This window comes from Melanaphis sacchari, unplaced genomic scaffold (genome assembly GCF_002803265.2).
Source record: "Melanaphis sacchari strain LSU unplaced genomic scaffold, SCAv2.0 Contig32_pilon_pilon, whole genome shotgun sequence".
Classification (NCBI taxonomy): domain Eukaryota; kingdom Metazoa; phylum Arthropoda; class Insecta; order Hemiptera; family Aphididae; genus Melanaphis; species Melanaphis sacchari.
In genome coordinates this window covers 1821227-1840958 of record NW_020271199.1, presented here as the reverse complement: position 1 = coordinate 1840958, position 19732 = coordinate 1821227, and the positions used below count along the sequence as shown (strand labels likewise).

The following is a 19732-nucleotide window of genomic DNA, read 5'->3' as shown; positions in this document are numbered from 1 at the left end:
AATAGCTTACAAATATTTAAAATACGAGTAGCTATTTATTTTTAATACCAACATAAATATTATGTTCAATCATAAATGGTTAAAACTTCAATTAATTAAATTGACTAATGACTGTTTTTTTTTTTTTTATCATAATATCATATAAAAATATTAATATAGTGTCTAATAATAGATTGCTATTGATCAACATGACTGCTATAGATGCTAGTCGACGTCTCAATGGTCGGCGACAATTATTAACTACAAAAATATTTTATTTGTGTACCTAAACTAAAAATATTATAATAATTTATTGTTGTCCACCAGACTGTGACAAACACGTAAAATTATTTAATTAAATAAAGTATAAGTTGATAAGATTTTAAAGTAATTTTATTTATTTGATCATATATTTTAATAAAATAAGATTATATCTTTTTTGTCTTATTGTTAACCAAATATCAAAACCTAAATTCAGTAAATATACAATATACATTACACAGATTTTATCACCCTCCTTCCACGCCCGAAAATAATTTTTGGATACAGCCTTGTTGACTTGTTAATACTCACATGACTATATCAAGGCTTATATAATGTAAGGTTATTTAATTTTTCACAATTCCAATCACGGTATCTAAGGACATTAGGAGTTAGGGGTTAAGATGCATATTCTCCTATTTTTTATTGATAAAAATATTCTTGTGTAGAACTCGCATAGTCACATATCATATTAATGATTTTATAATCCAATCAAAGCGTGATAGTTTTGTTATATAAATATAAAATATCATGTTTTTTTATCATTTTTGTGATCAACACTTTTTAGATAATCGTTAAGAGTAAACTATTATGTTAAAAAATTTAATTAAATAATATCACTCTTGGTTGGAAATTGAATCTGTATGAACCTACTTACATTTAAACGTATTTTTTTTATTTAAAAAAAAAATTCCAATAGCCTTTTAGTGAATTATCTATTTTTTTATATACATGTACCAATATATATTTAAATATTTTCATTTCGAATATAGTTACTAAAAGCTTTTATAATCATATTTAAAATTTGATTTTCATTAAAATGTATTCAGCTTATAAAATTATGTTGTCAATAATATTATCAATTTTGATTTTTTGTTAAATATAATTAAAATATTTGTTTAATTATGCTATACAAGCATTAACATTTTTTTGCTCTCGAATGAATGAAACAATACAAATTACCAACAATAATTTTCTCGATCTTATAAAATTTGCATAGTTTATTTTACTTGACTGGGGGGAAAAAAAATAAAAATCCTCATTCTAAAAGACGTCTTGGTATATTTTTATACATATAAAATAAACTGTATTACATAAACATAAAGGCATAAAAAAAGTTTAACATGAAACTTTTTTCCAAGAATCTTTAATGTGAAAATTCCAAATGGTCATTTAAAAAAATGTAACAATCTGAACTCATGCGGTACAATTTTGAACCATTTTAAGTGAATATATTAAAATATACAATTCAAACAAGTGATGAATTTATTAAATTATACATAGGTACACAACCTATGTTAAAACATATTGATAAGTCAACAAGTCTGTCACAGGTTTATTGTTGTAAGGTTACACGTTGTATTTGGTCTAAAATAATAAAACGATCAGTTTTGACGGATGGATTATACGTAGTAGATAATAATATGCGATAATACAACACTGATAAATAATTTATAGCTTCATATTAGCTAAAACCTATGCGCAATTAAAATACTGTTGATGTATTGTTTTAGTATTTGGCCAAACCCACTATGATATTTTATATTATACGCAAAACTAAAGTCTTTTTAATTTAGTTATTGCTTTAATATCTCAAATAAATTATTTATCTTATCGGTGTCAGCATATTAATACATAAAAAATTAGATACTGTAACATGATGAACTAATGTGATTGGTGGCGATAAGAATTTAAGAAAAATATTATACATTAATACATTATTTACGATTGTGTAGACATGATGTGCATAATATCTGTAATTACTCATCTCTGTGGTTCATGACTATTAATTATTTAAGTTACCTATCAAATTGTTGATATAATATTATAATAAATATTATAATTGTATAATAATATTAATAATTAAGTTCATCAATTCGTTTTCGGTTCTAATCATCTAATCAATTTTATACACACTATATTATTATAAATACTATTATAAAGTATATTAGTTCTCTGCAGTAGGTAAATAGCATAATTAAAATGAATAAAACTGATTTATTAGGATAAATCATTAATGATGGAAAGGTTAGGATTAAAATGAATATATTTTAAAATTTTCCTTAATTATTATTATTTAAACCATTATGTTTACTTAGTATAGTATGGTTATAAGAGTTATTAATTATTATAATTGTATACAATTTAGGTGAATACCTACCTAATAATTATATTCAACGTTTCTATTAAATAACATTTTAATAAACCAAGTGATAAGAAACTATCACTATTAAGTGTATCTATATCTTTTAAATATATACGTATAGGAATCTATAGGCTACAACGACCTGAGTAAAGAAACCTTCTATTTACAGGTTACATGTAATTATCTACATTTTATATACCTATTACTTACTATAGCATATTATGAGAAACAAATTGAATAAACCATGTAATATGGAACATAAAAATACCTATATTATATTATATTATGTGAAAATACTATATCAACAGCTTATTATTTATTTTGACTTTTATATTATTATTTAATTAAATATTATTCTGTTTGCCTAGCTTTATTTCAATATTTCAAATACTTCCATAATATTATGATGTCTAAAATGTATTAATTAATCATATAAATATATAATATCATGATTATTTTTAATACTACATAATGATCACATAAAATTCAGCTTGCAATCATTTAAATATTCATAAAAAAAATCCATAATCGCGATCACTGCTTGTAAACTATAATTGACCTTATACACTATTATTAAGGTTAAATATATAGGTATATACATTATGGAATATAATTACTTAAAGTAGATAAATATACCCAAATAAGGTCTATGCTAGCAATCTACTTTCAATGTGAAACAGTTAACACAAGGATTTATGTCAATAGACGGTTGGTCCGATAAGCCACACAATATATTATGTATTGTCAAGCTAGTTTAATTACCGTTAGTACTTATCTATTACGCTAGAGAAATGGTTTAAGGTTTTAATTGTACATTTCTATTTTCTTACTTAAATTACATTACACCATTATGGACTTATGGTACGCGTGAATCTATTTAAAACGGTTAGTAATTTAATTTATTTATGCAATATAATAAATATTTATTTACCTATACATAATAATAAAACGTACAAATCAATGTCATATAGGTAGGTATTCATATATAACAGGTAGTTAAAATGTTTGTATATAGTTACCGTACATAGTGTATTAATCGAGTTGATCTATTTACATAGATTTATTAAAATCGCATATTTTTGTATAGATATAACCTATGTAATATCTATTCTAATTTTGAAGGGTTCCCAAAGATGCATAGCATAATATATTTATTTTAACAAATTTACGGATGTAGCTTTTATTTACAATGTATAAGTATAAGGATCGGGGTCGTATTGTAGTCTGGTGGTGCCCCAAGCGAATCACTGAATTAGCGACCCCTCCACCACCACCCCAAATGGGAAATTTGCAATTTTTTTTACAAAAAAATATCTGAGATAATATATAAAACATGTTTAAATACATAAAAATCTAGGTATTAATTAATAAATTTTAATAATTATTTGTATTTATAGTTTATACTATACTTTTAACGTTCCGTTTATTTCTTTCTCATACGGATAAACATTGATAAGCAACAACTAATAATTGTCATAATAAATTATAATCAAAATCAAAATTACTCGATATCATGTAAAATTAAATTTTTTTTTTTTTGTAATCTTAAGTTATTTTAAATGATGTGAAGTTTGGTAAATCGTATGTTATACTTTGTTAAGTATAACAAAATAATTAAACAAATTTAAATAAATATACATTTTTAAATATTACATAAGTGATATTAAGAATTGCATCCCTGGCCCATGCCCTTTTGCCTTGCTCTGAATACGGCCCTAATAAGGATAATGATATTAATATAACAATATTGGTACATAATATTATATTGTATATTACGATTATCAGTAGAAATATAGACAATGGATGACGTAATTCTGTCCGATCTGTTTAAAAATATTGCGAAAATTATTTCGGTCATAATAATCCAATAAATTAACTCGTCGCGAAAACATTTTTTACAATTTAACAATGGTTAACATATAATAATATGTATAGTATATTGTATGAAGATAATAAATTATACATTACATAGCCGAGGAAATAACGACAATTTTGGATAACTACCGAAAATTATATTACATTATGGGTTTGTGATGGTATCTACGCATGCACAAAAATATTGCACTGAGTAGTTTTTTTTTTTTTTTTTATCGAGCAGCAACACCTACAATTTCAAAATGTATTAACGTTTTAGAAAATATTAATTTTTTCATAATTTCCACTTTCCTGACCAAATAAAACAACAATTTTTAATATAATTTTAACGTTTTAATTTTTTTTTTTTACTTTTTCAATTACGACATGAATAATTCACATTTAGAGGTAGAATTCGAAATTCGGACTAGTAGGTTTCAAGTTATTGTTTTTTTTTTTTTTTTTTTTTTTTAACAAGGAAATTGATAACGACATGATACATTTGTTTTGACGTGTTATGTAAGTACGTATTTACTTATGACGTATCACGGCCCACGGGGGTTGAAAATACGAGAATGTTGGAATAATATGATCGAAATAATACGTCATAATCATGATTATTTTATTCAAACTGCTTACAACCGTGTCATAACAACTCAGCTTTCGGATACATTCGGATACATTTATAACTGCAGTTACTGGCCAAAAAGTAAAGTTCTATCCGTCAGAATATAGAAGGGTACCTATTACAGCTGGTACCTGAAAGACCTACAGGTTTCCGGCGGTGTACTCCAATAAGCCGTTCGTATTTTGTAGTTTATAACTATAAAACGGCTTAACATACGAATAACGTAATCGAATATAATGATAGTATGACGGTGCGCACGCGTTTGTCGGTAGGTACCTACATCTATTAAGGCGTGAGTGTGCGCGAACATGTGTACAAAATAAAATCGATATAATGCGCGTATCGAAAATGCCACGCAATAGGGTTTGCGCGACGGCCGTGGAGGAGAGCAGAAGTTTGAATAATGAAAACGCACGAATGGGGGAAAAAAAAAAAGGAAGGAAGGAAGGAAGGAAGAAAATAATCAGCATTGAGACGCCAGCGGAAGGGTGCTATAGCGCTATCTAGCCGGCGTATAAAATAGCGCCTCGCGAAGGATAAACGTATTTGGACGGAAAAAAGTTAATAATTTAGTCATAGACTAAAATAAGTCACGAACAATAATAATAATAATAATGATAATAATAGCAAATAATATTCGAATGGAACGACGTAAACATCGCGACCTCTCTCTGCAGTCGGTTTTCGGTCGATCGTTCGTCCGCGGTCAATACGAACGGCCGACATTGAGCAGGTACCTACCTACTTCATGCATATTTTGTACGTTCAATAGTAAACATGACGACGGTATAATCGGAACGATTAGAGTAATAATAATAATGTTATTTTTTCGACGTTTTCTAGCGGATACGGAGACTCAATACCGCCACGGGCGCGACAGTCCAAAATTCGCGTGACCCCGCCGCCACGCCCCACCGCTTGAGCGTTGGCCGTGCTATCTCTCGCGACATTATCGACTGAGACTTGAAAAAAATAACATTGAAACGTTAGCATTTCAGCGTGTGTTTTGTGGACGTTACAATATTATTATTACGAGCGCACGCAGGTACATCACGCCCCGACGTCCCACGCAACAATAATAACATCGTCTCGTGTGCACTATCAGCGCACGTAATTTTATTGATAACGTCGACGGCGACGCCGGTTATCTCTCCTTCTCGCCTCTATCGCTCATTCGCTCGCCATCGCGGTCGTACCGTTTCACGCAGGCAATAATAATAAATAATAATACGAAATAGGTATTGAAACGACGCCGAGCGACGTGTGGTTTTGCAGAGTTCGATTAATCGGCGAGACGGAGATCTGACCGTCGAGAAAAAAAAAATCCTAACCGTACGGCGGCGGCGGCGGTGTGTGTGTGTACGTTCATCGCTTAAAACGAGGACGCGCGCGCCGACCGGTGGTGACTAAACGTGCAGAGAGAGAGAGATAGAGTGAGCGACCGTGCGTGCGTGTGTGTGCGTGCGTGAGCTAGTGTGTGTGTTACTGTGTGTGTGTGTACGTGCTCGTGTTTGCCGTGTGGTCCGTAGCGTACGTTCCGCAGGCTTTTGAATAATTCACGTCGCTCGCACACCGTAGGCGGTACCCGCTTTTTTCCTTCTATCGACTTTTTCCCGCCCAAAAAACCCATCGGAATTCACATTTCGTTTTATCGGCCCATTATTATTCATCGCCGTCCACAGTGAGCTCAGGGTCCCGTCTCTGGCGCGAGGACTGCTCAGAGCGACGACGACGACGACGACGACTATACACCACCCGCCCACACGTCGCGAATACCGCTTTTCTCCGGAGACGCGATCGACCGCGTGATCCGATACGTGTTTTCGGGCAGCTCCTAACCGTCAATTCAGGGTTTCGCCGACACGAGATCGTCTCTATGTCGCTCTGCTCTCTCCGACGCCAACGTCATCAAAACCACTGAACCCAGTCGTGCCCAGGTGAACGAACGACAGTGGTCCGCTGAACATGTCTGTGGCCGTTTTGACTGCCATCGCGGTTTTCATCATCGTCGTGTTTCGCATGCTCAACGTGTCCAGCCAACCACAAAAGCCATCCTTCGTTTGCAGGGACAAACAGTTCCTCAACAGAGTCCTCAAATTCGCACCCCAACTCGATGAGCCGTAAGTATTATCTACCAATCAATCTCTTATCGTAATTTCCTCCGACATGTGTACCTGCCAATCTGTCTAATACGTCAGTTTATAGACACCTGCTGCAAAGATTACTCAATGTTTTTTCACTTTGACCCAGGTGGAGTTTATGTGCAAGTTCTGATATGAGTTGAAAATCTATCTAATTCTGTTTAAGTGTTATATTCTAGCTAAACATGATTTATATAGTTTAATTAGAAGCTGTTGATATTCACTGTCAACTTACCGTTTTTTGTTTTAAGTTCTTGCAATTGATGGATCAACTCTAATCCAACTGGTTGTCAGGTTATCTTTAATTAATTGTTACATCTATAAGCTCACTTAATTTATAAATCTAGACTTGATTTTGTTTAAACTAATAATTTAAAATAAATGTGTAATTTATGTTTGAAGTAAACTAGTGATTTTGGTATATCTAAGCATTTAGATATTATGATTAATTTACTAAAAAAATATTTTAAATTAAAACAATTTCAGGTACTAGTATTCTTTATGACCAGTATTTAATTATTATTCATCATTACAAGTATTGCTTATGTTTATAAATATAAAATACTAGGTACATAAAATATGATGAATAGCTTGTTACTAAATCTATCATAGACATTTTTCCATTTTGATCTAATTTCATTTTTCTTATCCTACCTATGTAATTATATATTAGATTAATTGATTTAAAAAACAAAAATGCATGAATTCTAATATGTAAATGCCTAAATTATTAAATATAATACAACTTAACCTTATATACTCACTTATATCTTATGATTTTAATCACAGTTATAATTTTTTAATAGTATCAATGATTAATAATATACCTAGGTATCTATTATAATAAAATACTTATATGTTAGACTATTTATCTCCATGTTACATTTCTAACACTTATGTCTAATTATTCATATGACCTCATATATTAATATAACCATATGTAATTATAATTTAAATATTAAAATGTTGAATATCTTATCTTTTTCCTAAGTATTCTTTCTTTTTAGTGAACATAATTAGTAATTATTGCACAATTAGTTGGTATTTATATATTTAGTAATAATAAATCATAATATATATTTAATTACTAGTCTGTAATTGGTTAATTTATTTTCCATTCATTTCTAATAATCCACAATAATATAATTTACATGTTTTAATTAAAATATCATTAAAATTGTTCAATATCATATCTGTGTAGTAGGTAGTCAAATATTGAGAAAAAGATTGTTAGTTTGATTAGATTGTATCTTGTCAAGAGAATTATTACAGCTTCTAATGAATTAAATAAATTCTATAGGTACATAAGTTTAACTATATTTTAATCGTATTTAAATTCAAATACATTTTTTTAAGTTGATTAAATGCTTTTGAAGCAATTAAAGGTTAATCAAGAGGTTAATTGATAAAAATTGAAGGTTACATAATACATTTTTTTTTCATATGCATTTTTTTGTTGTTTTCTTATTATTTTATATCTTATAAAAAGTGTTTATATTATTGGAATCTACATGATATAAAATGCAATTATATATATGAGAATTATCTCTTAACTACATTATTCTTTTAAAAAGCATTTGCTATAAAATCAGAATTCTACTTACAAACTATAATTAAGTAACACGTTTTTACAGTTAGTATGTTGAACACTTATTAGATAAGTTATTTAATAATTAAATAATTTTACTCAGTTGGGTAATCAAATAGTTATAATTATTAAGAATGATTATTTGCTCTATTATTTGTTTATTTTTCAATCTAGGAAATGAATTATTTTTAACTAAAATATTTTTATTTAATATTCATAAAAGTATGTAAAAGTAAAACATAAATTGATTAGATGATTGTCCAATATTTAATAGGTAAGAAATGGGTGTTTTTAATTTGTGTTGGTATTAAAAATGTTAGTCATTCTTTTAATATTTTATTAGTCATATCAATTTAAATGAGAATATAATAAGTGATGATGTAATTGAAAATTATATTATCAATGACTAAACTTTCGTATCTCCCTGTCTAAAATATTATGTACCTAACATAAAAAATAATAATAACTTACTTCAAATTTTCTTTTTGCTTGTGCTATGAAAAAAAAATTATCACTAAGCACCAATATTAGTACTATACAATTAGTTTAATTTAAATAAACATTTAAAAATAGTAATGATGTTTTATCATGTAATTAAGCAATTATTTAATATTGAATGAATTATTCATGTATTGTAAATATATTTAAAGTTAATAAAAATAAATATAGGTGTTAATATCGCACTTACAAGTTAAAATGTTTAATTATATTTTGTTTTTTAGTTATTAGGTGTAAAGTAACAAATATTAAATTAAAATAAGTTCTATACTTGTGAATAGCAATTATGTAGGTATGAATATTTAATATGATAGTTATTGAATTATGTAAACTCGAGTGTAAACTTTACAAATGTTTAAAATAAAATAACAATTGAAAAACACATGTCTTATGAATATCTATTTAACATATCATATTTAACATAACTATGTTACACATTAAACTGTATGTAATATTGTAACTTTAAATTGCGTATTATGTAAGTCAAAAACTGTTTAGATCAGGGCCAAGTAATCATTGTTTACACCAGAGAATAGGGATTATTTATTTTGGTTAAACAACACTTATACTTCTTATTTTATAAATATTTAAATAGGTACAAGAAATAAAAGACGATTTATTCCATGTTATAATATTCTTCTACAGAAATAAAGTTTATGTTTGTTCATAATTATAAAATAAGTTTTACCTGATAAAAGTTATTATTGAGTTCTTACATAAGAAAGGCATTTGTTCTAATCACCTTTGCTAACCTTTCATTCATTAAATAATTAGATAATAACTTTTCTGAGTATGATCCACTTTTTATCAAGTGTCTACCTAGTTAAATTTTCAACAATTTTAATTTAGTAGGTATTAGTAAGATCTAATTAAAATAATTTATAGAGTTATACTATTAAACTTATTCCTTTATTGTTTTTTAGATTTAAAGTCAAATTATACTATATTATTATCTTTTCATTTTTTATATGATTGATTCATATAATTTTATGAACAAATACTATTGAATTTATATTGATCAAAAATTAAATATTTAATAATTTAAACTAAGTTTAAAGTTTTGACAATTACATATTTACTAATATTTTAATATATAATAGGGTACATGTAATAATATTAGTATAACAATACTTACATTTCAAAAAACACGTCAAGTATTTGTTTTTAATTTTTTATAAGAATTTTTTGTTTGATTAAATTATGATTTTGTATCAAATATATTTTAATATTTAACAATATTTATTTATTCAACTGGCACAGTTATTTAAATAGGTACCTAATATGATCAAAGTGGTTATTATTTTTTTTTTTTTTTTATGTAAAGCTTTACAAAATAATTAATGTTTTGTCTATTTTTTTTTTATAAAGATTAATATCTTGATGTGGTGAACATAATCAAGAGCCAAACAAAATGCATTATTTGAGTGATTGTTTCAATTAATGGTAATTCCATATTAAAGCGCAGAAAGAAACAAATGAATCTTATATCTGTAATAAAGTATCTAATTAATCATGTTGAAATTTATTGTTAATACATTTGAATTGGGTTAATATATATATATGTATATACATGTGTGTGCAATAATAAATGAATTTCTCATTAAATAATTAATTGATAGTACTCATAAATCATGATTTGTTTTTATGTTTTCATTTTGTGTTTGTAGTTAGGTATTTACATTTTTTTTTTTTTAATTGTTGATTTATGCTTATGTATTATTCTCTTCTCATGTTGATATTGTAATATAAACTTATAATATTATTAAACAATTATTAATTTATTTTTAGATATGTACCAACTAGATTGTGGGGATTCAGTGGTCATGTTCAAACTATTTTGTACAGTGTTTTTGGTAGAGTAAGGTGTCCATGCCCCAAAGGAGACAGGAGATTCTTAAATCTCGATGATGGAACTACTTTAACATATGATCTGTTTAAGCCAACTGTTAATGAACCAGAGCTAGGTGCTTGATTTTTTTTTATTAAAATATTGCATTAAATTTTTTATAGCTAAAATTAAAATATTTTCTTAATTATTTTTAGAGGACATAACTGTAGTCATAGTTCCTGGAATTTGCAATTCTTCAGAAAGTGATTATATTCGAACATTTGTTAATTACACTCAAAATCAAGGCTATAGATGTGCAGTTCTTAATCATGTTGGAGCTTTGCATAATGTACCTGTTACCGCTTCTAGAATATTTACATATGGTAAAAATATTTTAATATTGATAATTATTTAAAAAATAATAATGAATATATTGATGCAGTAAAAATTAAAATTGTGTCTTATTATTTATGATTAAAAAAATGTAATTTTAATGTTTGAAAAAACAAAACTCAAACTATAAATAATAAAAATAATACAACACAATATATAGATTCTGTTTTTTGTTTTTATTTATGTTAAATAATAATATCAATATATTTCGCTTATAGTATATATACTTTATCCATCACTATATAATAAGTAAAAAACTTATGCTTTTAGTACAATTTCAATGCAAATTACCTAAGTTGTATTCAAATAAATTAAAAATAATATTAATTTATAGGTCACACAGATGATCTTCATGTAATGCTTTGCAATTTATCTGAGCATTATCCTAATACTAAAATTATAGTTATTGGATATAGTATGGGTGGTAACCTAGTTACTAAATACCTTGGAGAATCTCGTCATAATAGACCAAGTAGTGTTATCGCTGGAGTATCTATATGTCAACCATATGATGCATTAAAGTAAGAAAAATGTTATATAAATTATAATTATTTATTTATTTTATTTTAATCTTTAGTATTTAATGATTATTTAAATTGTATACATACTATTTAGCTTTATTTTAATTTTATTTTTTTTGGACACAATAATATTAATGTTAAATAATATTATTAGAATATCTTTATTTATTAAATTGATTAATTTAAAGTTAAGGTTTAGATTTTACTGTTATATGTTTAAAATAGTGCATGTGTATTGGATAATATATAAAACAAAAATTAAAAAAAAAAATCTATAATGTGTATTAATTATTTAGGGCTACTGGTGTTTTATTACATTGGCAAAACTTTCGAAGACTTTATTTGTATGCATTAACAGAAGCAATAAAAGCTTTAATCTTGAAACATAGAAGTAAACTATTGGCAGACGATATTAAAGAACAATATTCATTAATTGAAAAAGATATAATATCTGCTGCTACGTTACCAGAACTTGATGATGCTTATACCAGGTAAAATACTATGTATATCTATGGAATAATTTATGTTATGTATATTTTATTTGATGTTGTAATTTATATCGTAATTATTTATTTACCTATTAAGTAATATTATTGTTTTTAAATATTAAAAAAAATGTGTAATATTAACAAAATGTACAATAGAGTAAAATTGAATACAAAACAACCAATAATGCTAATTCAAATAAACATTACTCAAAAATGAAGTAAAACATTTTATCGGCTAAATTTGTGATAATACTTAATAACATTAATTAAATCAAAATTGTATTTATAACTTCTAGTAGTCAATTATTTTAATGCTTATATTAACTTTATAAAATTAATTGTTGTCATGGTATGTTTTAATTCAGGTTAAATGAATAGTATTTTCAATAATAAGTTTAAAAACACCAGGAAATAAGACTAAAAAATCAAATCAAAAACAATCCAACTCTTACATTTTTGCAACAATTCTTGAATAATATCATGTATACAATACAATTAAAAATAAATAAAAATTTTCAATCATAATTAACATACTATTAGATATTGAGAACTATTCAATATTTAAATACTTTTGGATTATAATTAATAATTAATATACATTACTATGATTTATATCAATTTAAACCAAAACATATCACATTCGTTTGTGTTTTTAATATTTTACTGTGACTTATTTAAAATAATTGACAATGTCCAAAACTATCTACAGTTTTTATTTCAACATTTTTTTTTTTTAGTTTTATTACAGTGAAACCCGTATATAACAGATAGTTCACAGGACTAACAACAGTGCCTGTTGTAGACATGCATTAGTAATTTATTTAATCAAACTATCTACTATATATGTGATGAAAATATTATATTTTTATGAAAAAAAAAAAAAAATAATAATAAATAATAACAGTTAATGTGAATATATATATATAAGTACAAACAAACATAATCTAGACATAATTATAAATATATGCAATTGGTGTTATTTTTATCGATGATACAAAAGGTATGTATTAAATCTGTGCCTTGACAAGTAACCGTGTATTTTATTGTTGGAATTAGCAACATTATTATGTAATATGTACATACATATACATTTATATTTGTTAAACTTAGTTTTATATATGTCGTCATAGTATTAGAGAAAAATATTATTGTCCATGTTCATTATAAAAAGAGTTCTTTATTGACTAGTCAAAATTATGAACATAAATTATTTTAGTTCATAGTTTAAATATGTTGTAATTACTTCCTATCTTGACTTTCATTTTGTTTGCTAGGAAAGGCGTCTGTTGTATACTGGTATTTGTTAAGTCAGGTTTCACTGTATTTTCAAATAATTAAAATTATTTGTATGACATACTATACATTCATTGCCTTTGCACATTTAAACACCATAATTATTTTGTTTTATTAGTTTGATATACTTATTTAGGGTAACATAACAATTATAGTGTATATATTATGAATATTTTTATTTTTTTGTACATATATTTTAAAATAAATTGAAAAGATCTGAGAGAAAGTATTGGAATAATTAGAGCCAAACTAATCATAGATTTTTATTTAAGATTTAATCTTGATTTGATATTAAGTATTATTTCAGTTCAATAGATAATAAATTTCATTAATATATTTTTATAGGAAAGTCAATAATTTTAAAAACCTTCATGAGTTTTACCGATGGTCAAGTTGCTTGCATTACATAAACAATGTAAAAACACCAATGATATTTATTAATTCAAGAGATGATCCATTGGTGCCAGAAGATTTATTAATACCTATTCAAAATTTTGCAAGTGAGATAATAATTTATTTTTATTAAATAATATCTAATCTATAATTTCTATTGTTATTATTTTTTTATTGTTTTAAAATATTTAATATACTTATATTATTTTTTTTTTTAAATTAAAAATCTATTTGTTTAAATGTAAATTATTTAATTAAATAAACAGTTAAATACTAACCATATTTATACAATATTATATCATGCAATATATTGATATTATTTAAATTGTGAATTACAAAAAACAAAGTATTTATTGGTAATAATATTTAAAGGTATACACCAATATATTATCAATAAATACTAATATTAATTAATTATCATGTAGTTGTTTACTCAGTAATTTATATATTACAGAACATAAACATTTTTGAATCTAAAAAAAATTTGACCTTTAAAAATAACTAGTTATTTTTTTGTTTTTAATATATTAAATTAGATTATTTTATACATTGAATTCAATTTGTTAAGTTTTAACGTTATCATAATATATTATAATCAACTAATTTAATTAGAATGTTAATAATTAAACTTAATAATAAAATAAAGTAACTTAATAAGTTCTTTAACTTTCTAACCAGGGGCGGTACTGCAAACTATGTAACTGCATAGGGCGGAAAATTGTATAGAATATTCATTTTGTTTTTATGTTATTTTTATTGTTACACAATTTTTAATTTATTTTACCATTTCAAAATTTGGAACAGTGTATTTTGATTTTGTATTCGTTTATTTTTAGTAAATTAATATTTATTTTTTTTCCCAGGAACTCATCGATGACGATGATGGTTGTGTTTTATTTTAGTTTATCTAATTGTTTATAGAGAATAGATTTATATCTATATAACACTTTACTTTATATAAACATTTAATTCTTAGAGATCGTAATTAGTACGGGTTCACCACATTTACTATATTATTACAGCGTTAATATGACAATTCAATTCTGAGGTTTATCTGTTTATTATTGTATTAGTTGATAGTGGACCATCTGCCAATATGGTATATATACGCATAAATTATTGATTTTATAAAGTTTTTCTTGTTTATTTTTTAAAAATAAATAGCAGATATTATATTATTTATTTTGAATTAAAACGTTTTCTTTTTAAAATTAACTTGGATGAAAAAATAATTGTATATTATAAATTTATAAAGAAATAAATTTATTTAAGAATATGTATCTAGTAATTTGACTTTGAAGTCATTTAATTTTTAAGATAGGGGCAGTGAATTAAATTTGGTATAGGAGTGGACAATACTATTAAAGACGCTCTTAAATCTAACCAATTAGTGTCTAGTTTTGTATTTGCAATTGTTCTAATACCATCTAATTTTTGTTAAAAAAATTTTAACTACAACATTTTTAAATAAAAACCAAATTTCTAAATACAAGTAATATAATATATAAATTTATAATTAGATATTTTTTAGATAGTTTGTATGTCTTTAAGAAAAAAAAAACTATTGTACTATTAATATTCTTTTAAGTTACATTATTAATGAAACATAAAGTGGTTATTTTATTTGCTTGTATTGGCTGTCTTATAAAGTTAAATTTGTTCTGTATTTTTGGAAGTTGTAACTCAAGATTATGTAATTTTTAGCTCAATTGTATCTATAAAATAGTATAGTTATTTCATAAATGTTTTATTGTCATTGCAATTCTAAAACAAATTCTGTCTTGTTTATACACAGCTCTATTACATTTAAATTCATACTAATATATTATTGTGATAGTATTTTAATTAACATTTTATATTTACACATGTTTTAGAATCAAAAGATAATATATTGTACATGGAACTGATGCATGGTGGTCATCTTGGATTTTTCGAAGGCGGATTCTTGTATCCTAACCCTATAGCATGGTTGGATCGAACTTTAGTTTCATTATTGCCAGCTCTCAGAGAACATTATGTTGATGACATGAAAAAAACAACAGCAGTTTACTGATTTTATCCACTTTTAATTAAATACAAGTGTGTGTATGCATTTATATATATGTTTATATATCATGCTGTAAATGAAATTTTTATCATAATTTATTACACTACTATTAATATGATATCTGATCTGTTATAGAATAGATTAGATAGTATAAGTTGATTCAAGGTATTATGTTTTTGAGCATAAATTCTTAATTTTCATATAGAACTACTTAAAATAAGCAAAAGTAGTGCAATAAACCCTAATATTTATTTAGCTTGTTTTTAAAGTATAACTATTTATTTTTATTAATTATATAAAAACATCATTGTGAGTTATAACCTATATTTCATTTAAATTCTTCGTATAATATTTCTATAACTTGAATTTTAACTATCACAATATACTGTAGCTTAATATTCTTTATGATTTTCCTTAATTTTTTTTTTTATTTTATATGATTTTAATGCTTTGAGTTGCACACATTAAAACTTTTTATTAACTCATTCTATAAACATAATAACAATTTTATGTCCTGACCAATGTATTGATTTAACATAAAATACATTAAGTAGTGTACTACAAATTATTACTTAACCCTTGTACATATTATATTTATATAATATATTCCTATGAAAATTTCAAATAACATTCTATGTTTAAAATTAAACTAATGGACTTCTTGCTGATAATCAACTTTTTTTCGGACATTAATATATAATTATTTCTTACTTTTTTTTTTTTATTCCAGAGAATAAGAATTTTTTTTTATTAAATCTGATAATTATTTACTGATACCGGCATTATTTAAAAAAAAAAAAAAAAATATGTATATCTTTTATAATTATAAATTTTGTCAGTGATATAAATGGATTTTATTTCAGCATTAACAATGAAAATATGAGTATAATTTGTTATTTTAAATTTAATTGGATTTTTTTTTTTTTTCATTAAATATATATTGACTATGTCAATTTATAAAAAAAGACAATAATTAGGTATGCTGTTTATTTATTTTTATTATTATTTTATATTCTTTAACTATTATTATTTTCATTTTATAATTTAGTTTATTTTGTTCAAAATACTTATAAAAATATTATTTAGTTATTGTTTTTTTTTTTTTTTTTTAAATGTTTTATTAAATATGTATTATGTTCTTTAATATTAAATTATAATTTTTTCACTTTTTTATTAATTTAAATTTATTTTGTTCCACTTTAAAAAGAAATGAGAGTTTTTTTTTTAAATCTAATGTGGCTTTTGATCATAAAATTATTTATTTTTATTCTAATGACTAATTGTTATGCAATGGATTATTGAATATTAGTTCAACAAATAATTTTGTCTAATTTTCAAACTATTGTGTAATTTGACATTTTATCTCGTATGTTTAATGTTTTCATTTAATATTTACTTAACATACACTTAATTTATTCATTCCAACACAATTATATGGTTTCTCTTATCAAAGTTCCTTGGTTAATTTTTATTTGTATTTTTTTTTTAATTCACACTCATTTTCACTTGTATAACGGACACCATCACCAATAATTTAAAATGTATTTTCTTCATTAAAACACAGTATTGTGTCTTTTTATCTTTTCTAAATATATATTATTTATTACATTTCAATAAAATATTTTTATCAACTGAAATTACTTAAAAATGTCATCTAATTATTTTACTGTTTTTGTGTTATGTTTTGTTTTTAAATTTGTACCTAACATGACACATTGAATATGATATAATATTGTAGAACTAGTGTATGAAGAGCTCAACTTAAATATAACTAATTATGATTTTAGCAAGCCTGATTTGTTACCACTTTTTTAATTTATAAACACAGTTTATTGGTTAATTATTTTTCAATAATATCTTGACAAATGTTAATAAAATTAAATTTGTATAACTGTACACATTAGGTTATTAATACATATATGATATATTTATGTATATTTTATTTTGTATTTATTTGTTTTATTTTAAAGAAAGCTTATTTATTATTTATTTTAAGTTATTTATATGACTGTACATGCAACTTATTATTTATACATAAGTACAGGGTACCTTAGAAAGCTAAAAAACTTTTTGAATGTAAAAATGATTAAATGCTTTGGACTATTCTAAAAACCCTGTATGTATAATTAAAATATTAAAAAAAATCTTTGTTTAAATATATCTAATTTTACTGTGTACTTATGTAAATATTTCTTAATTTTTTTAATCAAATTTAAATGATTATAATATCTTTCCAAAATGTATGGATTCAGTATTGAAATATTCCTAATTAAAGCTATTCAATCATACAAAAAAAAAAAAAACAAATAAATTATGTACAAAACCAATGTAATAATATTAAACTACCCAGTTAAAATCAAATACATTTGTTTATAATTTGGTCTGATATAACAGGCTTTTATAATATTGTTATTGTAATGATAAAAAAAATAAATACTTTCTGCACACATCACCGATTTAAAGGGTATTAAAATATAATTTTTAGGTATCTAAATATTAGTTTTTAATAGTTGATAATACCTAAACTAATAACTCATGCATTATAAGCTACTAAATATCATAAGTGGGCATACTTGTATCATTTACATCTTTGTTGGCGATCTAGTGATTTGTTGATTGCAATCATTAACTATGTCAAACATAGAATTAAGTTATCACTAGAGCATATGTTTTCATGCACTAAAAATCATAGAAATATCCAAGAAATTTTTTTTTTATTTAAAATTCACAAATTAAATAATTTATAATAATTAATTACTTAAGTACTTGATAAAAAAAATGTTAAGTTAAATATGCAATATATTTTAAATTTTGTAAAAATATCCGATAACTATTAAATTTATAGAATTATGCAAATAAGAATTTACCATTTGATTCAAATTATTATGATTCGTGAAGACAACTGACAAAAATCCAAAAAAGTGAAAAGGAAAAAATATGCGATTGCATAGTAATCCGCGCTCTGGTTACCATTAACTTTTATAATAATAGGCAACTATTTGACGTATTATAATATAATATACTAATCATTGACTTTTTTATTATGTCCATGGCCTATGATCAACCAACATGTCGATGATATTTTTTACAAGGTTTTTGATAATAATTGATAAAATAATTAAACGCTGGTCATTTTAATTAAATTGATGTAAAAATTATTCATAAATGTGAAGTAGGTGCTGCAAAATGATGTTTTCACTCTGCAATCTACTGTTCGTTTCTAGGGACTGATATATCATTGACGACACCGTAATCAATTTTTATTATTAATTATTATTGTAACCATTTTAAGTATTCATATCCCATAAGTTTCATTAGGATTAAAGTTGGGAAAATCGTAGCTTAGTTCTTGGGCGTTAAATATTTTCTTAATTATTTTGGACACAAATATTATGGCTATTTACCTAGGTAAATGTATGTATTTTTTTTTTTTTTAATATACATTAGCAGATGATCAGATAAGTATCAAATCAAATCAAAGTAGGTAGGTAGATAGATTGTGTAATTATTATAACTGAAGATAAAACGAATAAATTTCAATAATGAGTTTCAACTTAAAATACTTGATTACTTAATAAATTTTGAACATTCTTTGTTGGGTATACATGTCATAGTATCTACGTATATTGTAGGTAATAGTGGTAATACATGGTAATTATTAGGTACTTCTGTAA

At 24.6% G+C, this 19732-nt stretch overlaps 1 protein-coding gene across 1 annotated transcript; it reads left to right on the top strand.

Annotated features, from left to right (window-relative positions):
* Nucleotides 1-4792: 4792 nt before the first annotated feature.
* On the top strand, nt 4793-16140 carry LOC112596556 (abhydrolase domain-containing protein 2). Its single transcript, XM_025342310.1, has 7 exons — nt 4793-6988; nt 10884-11059; nt 11139-11306; nt 11651-11837; nt 12134-12328; nt 13964-14118; nt 15886-16140. Exons 1-7 carry the CDS (start codon nt 6834-6836, stop codon nt 16062-16064), a joined length of 1215 nt encoding a protein of 404 aa, XP_025198095.1. The 5' UTR covers nt 4793-6833; the 3' UTR covers nt 16065-16140.
* Nucleotides 16141-19732: the final 3592 nt, after the last annotated feature.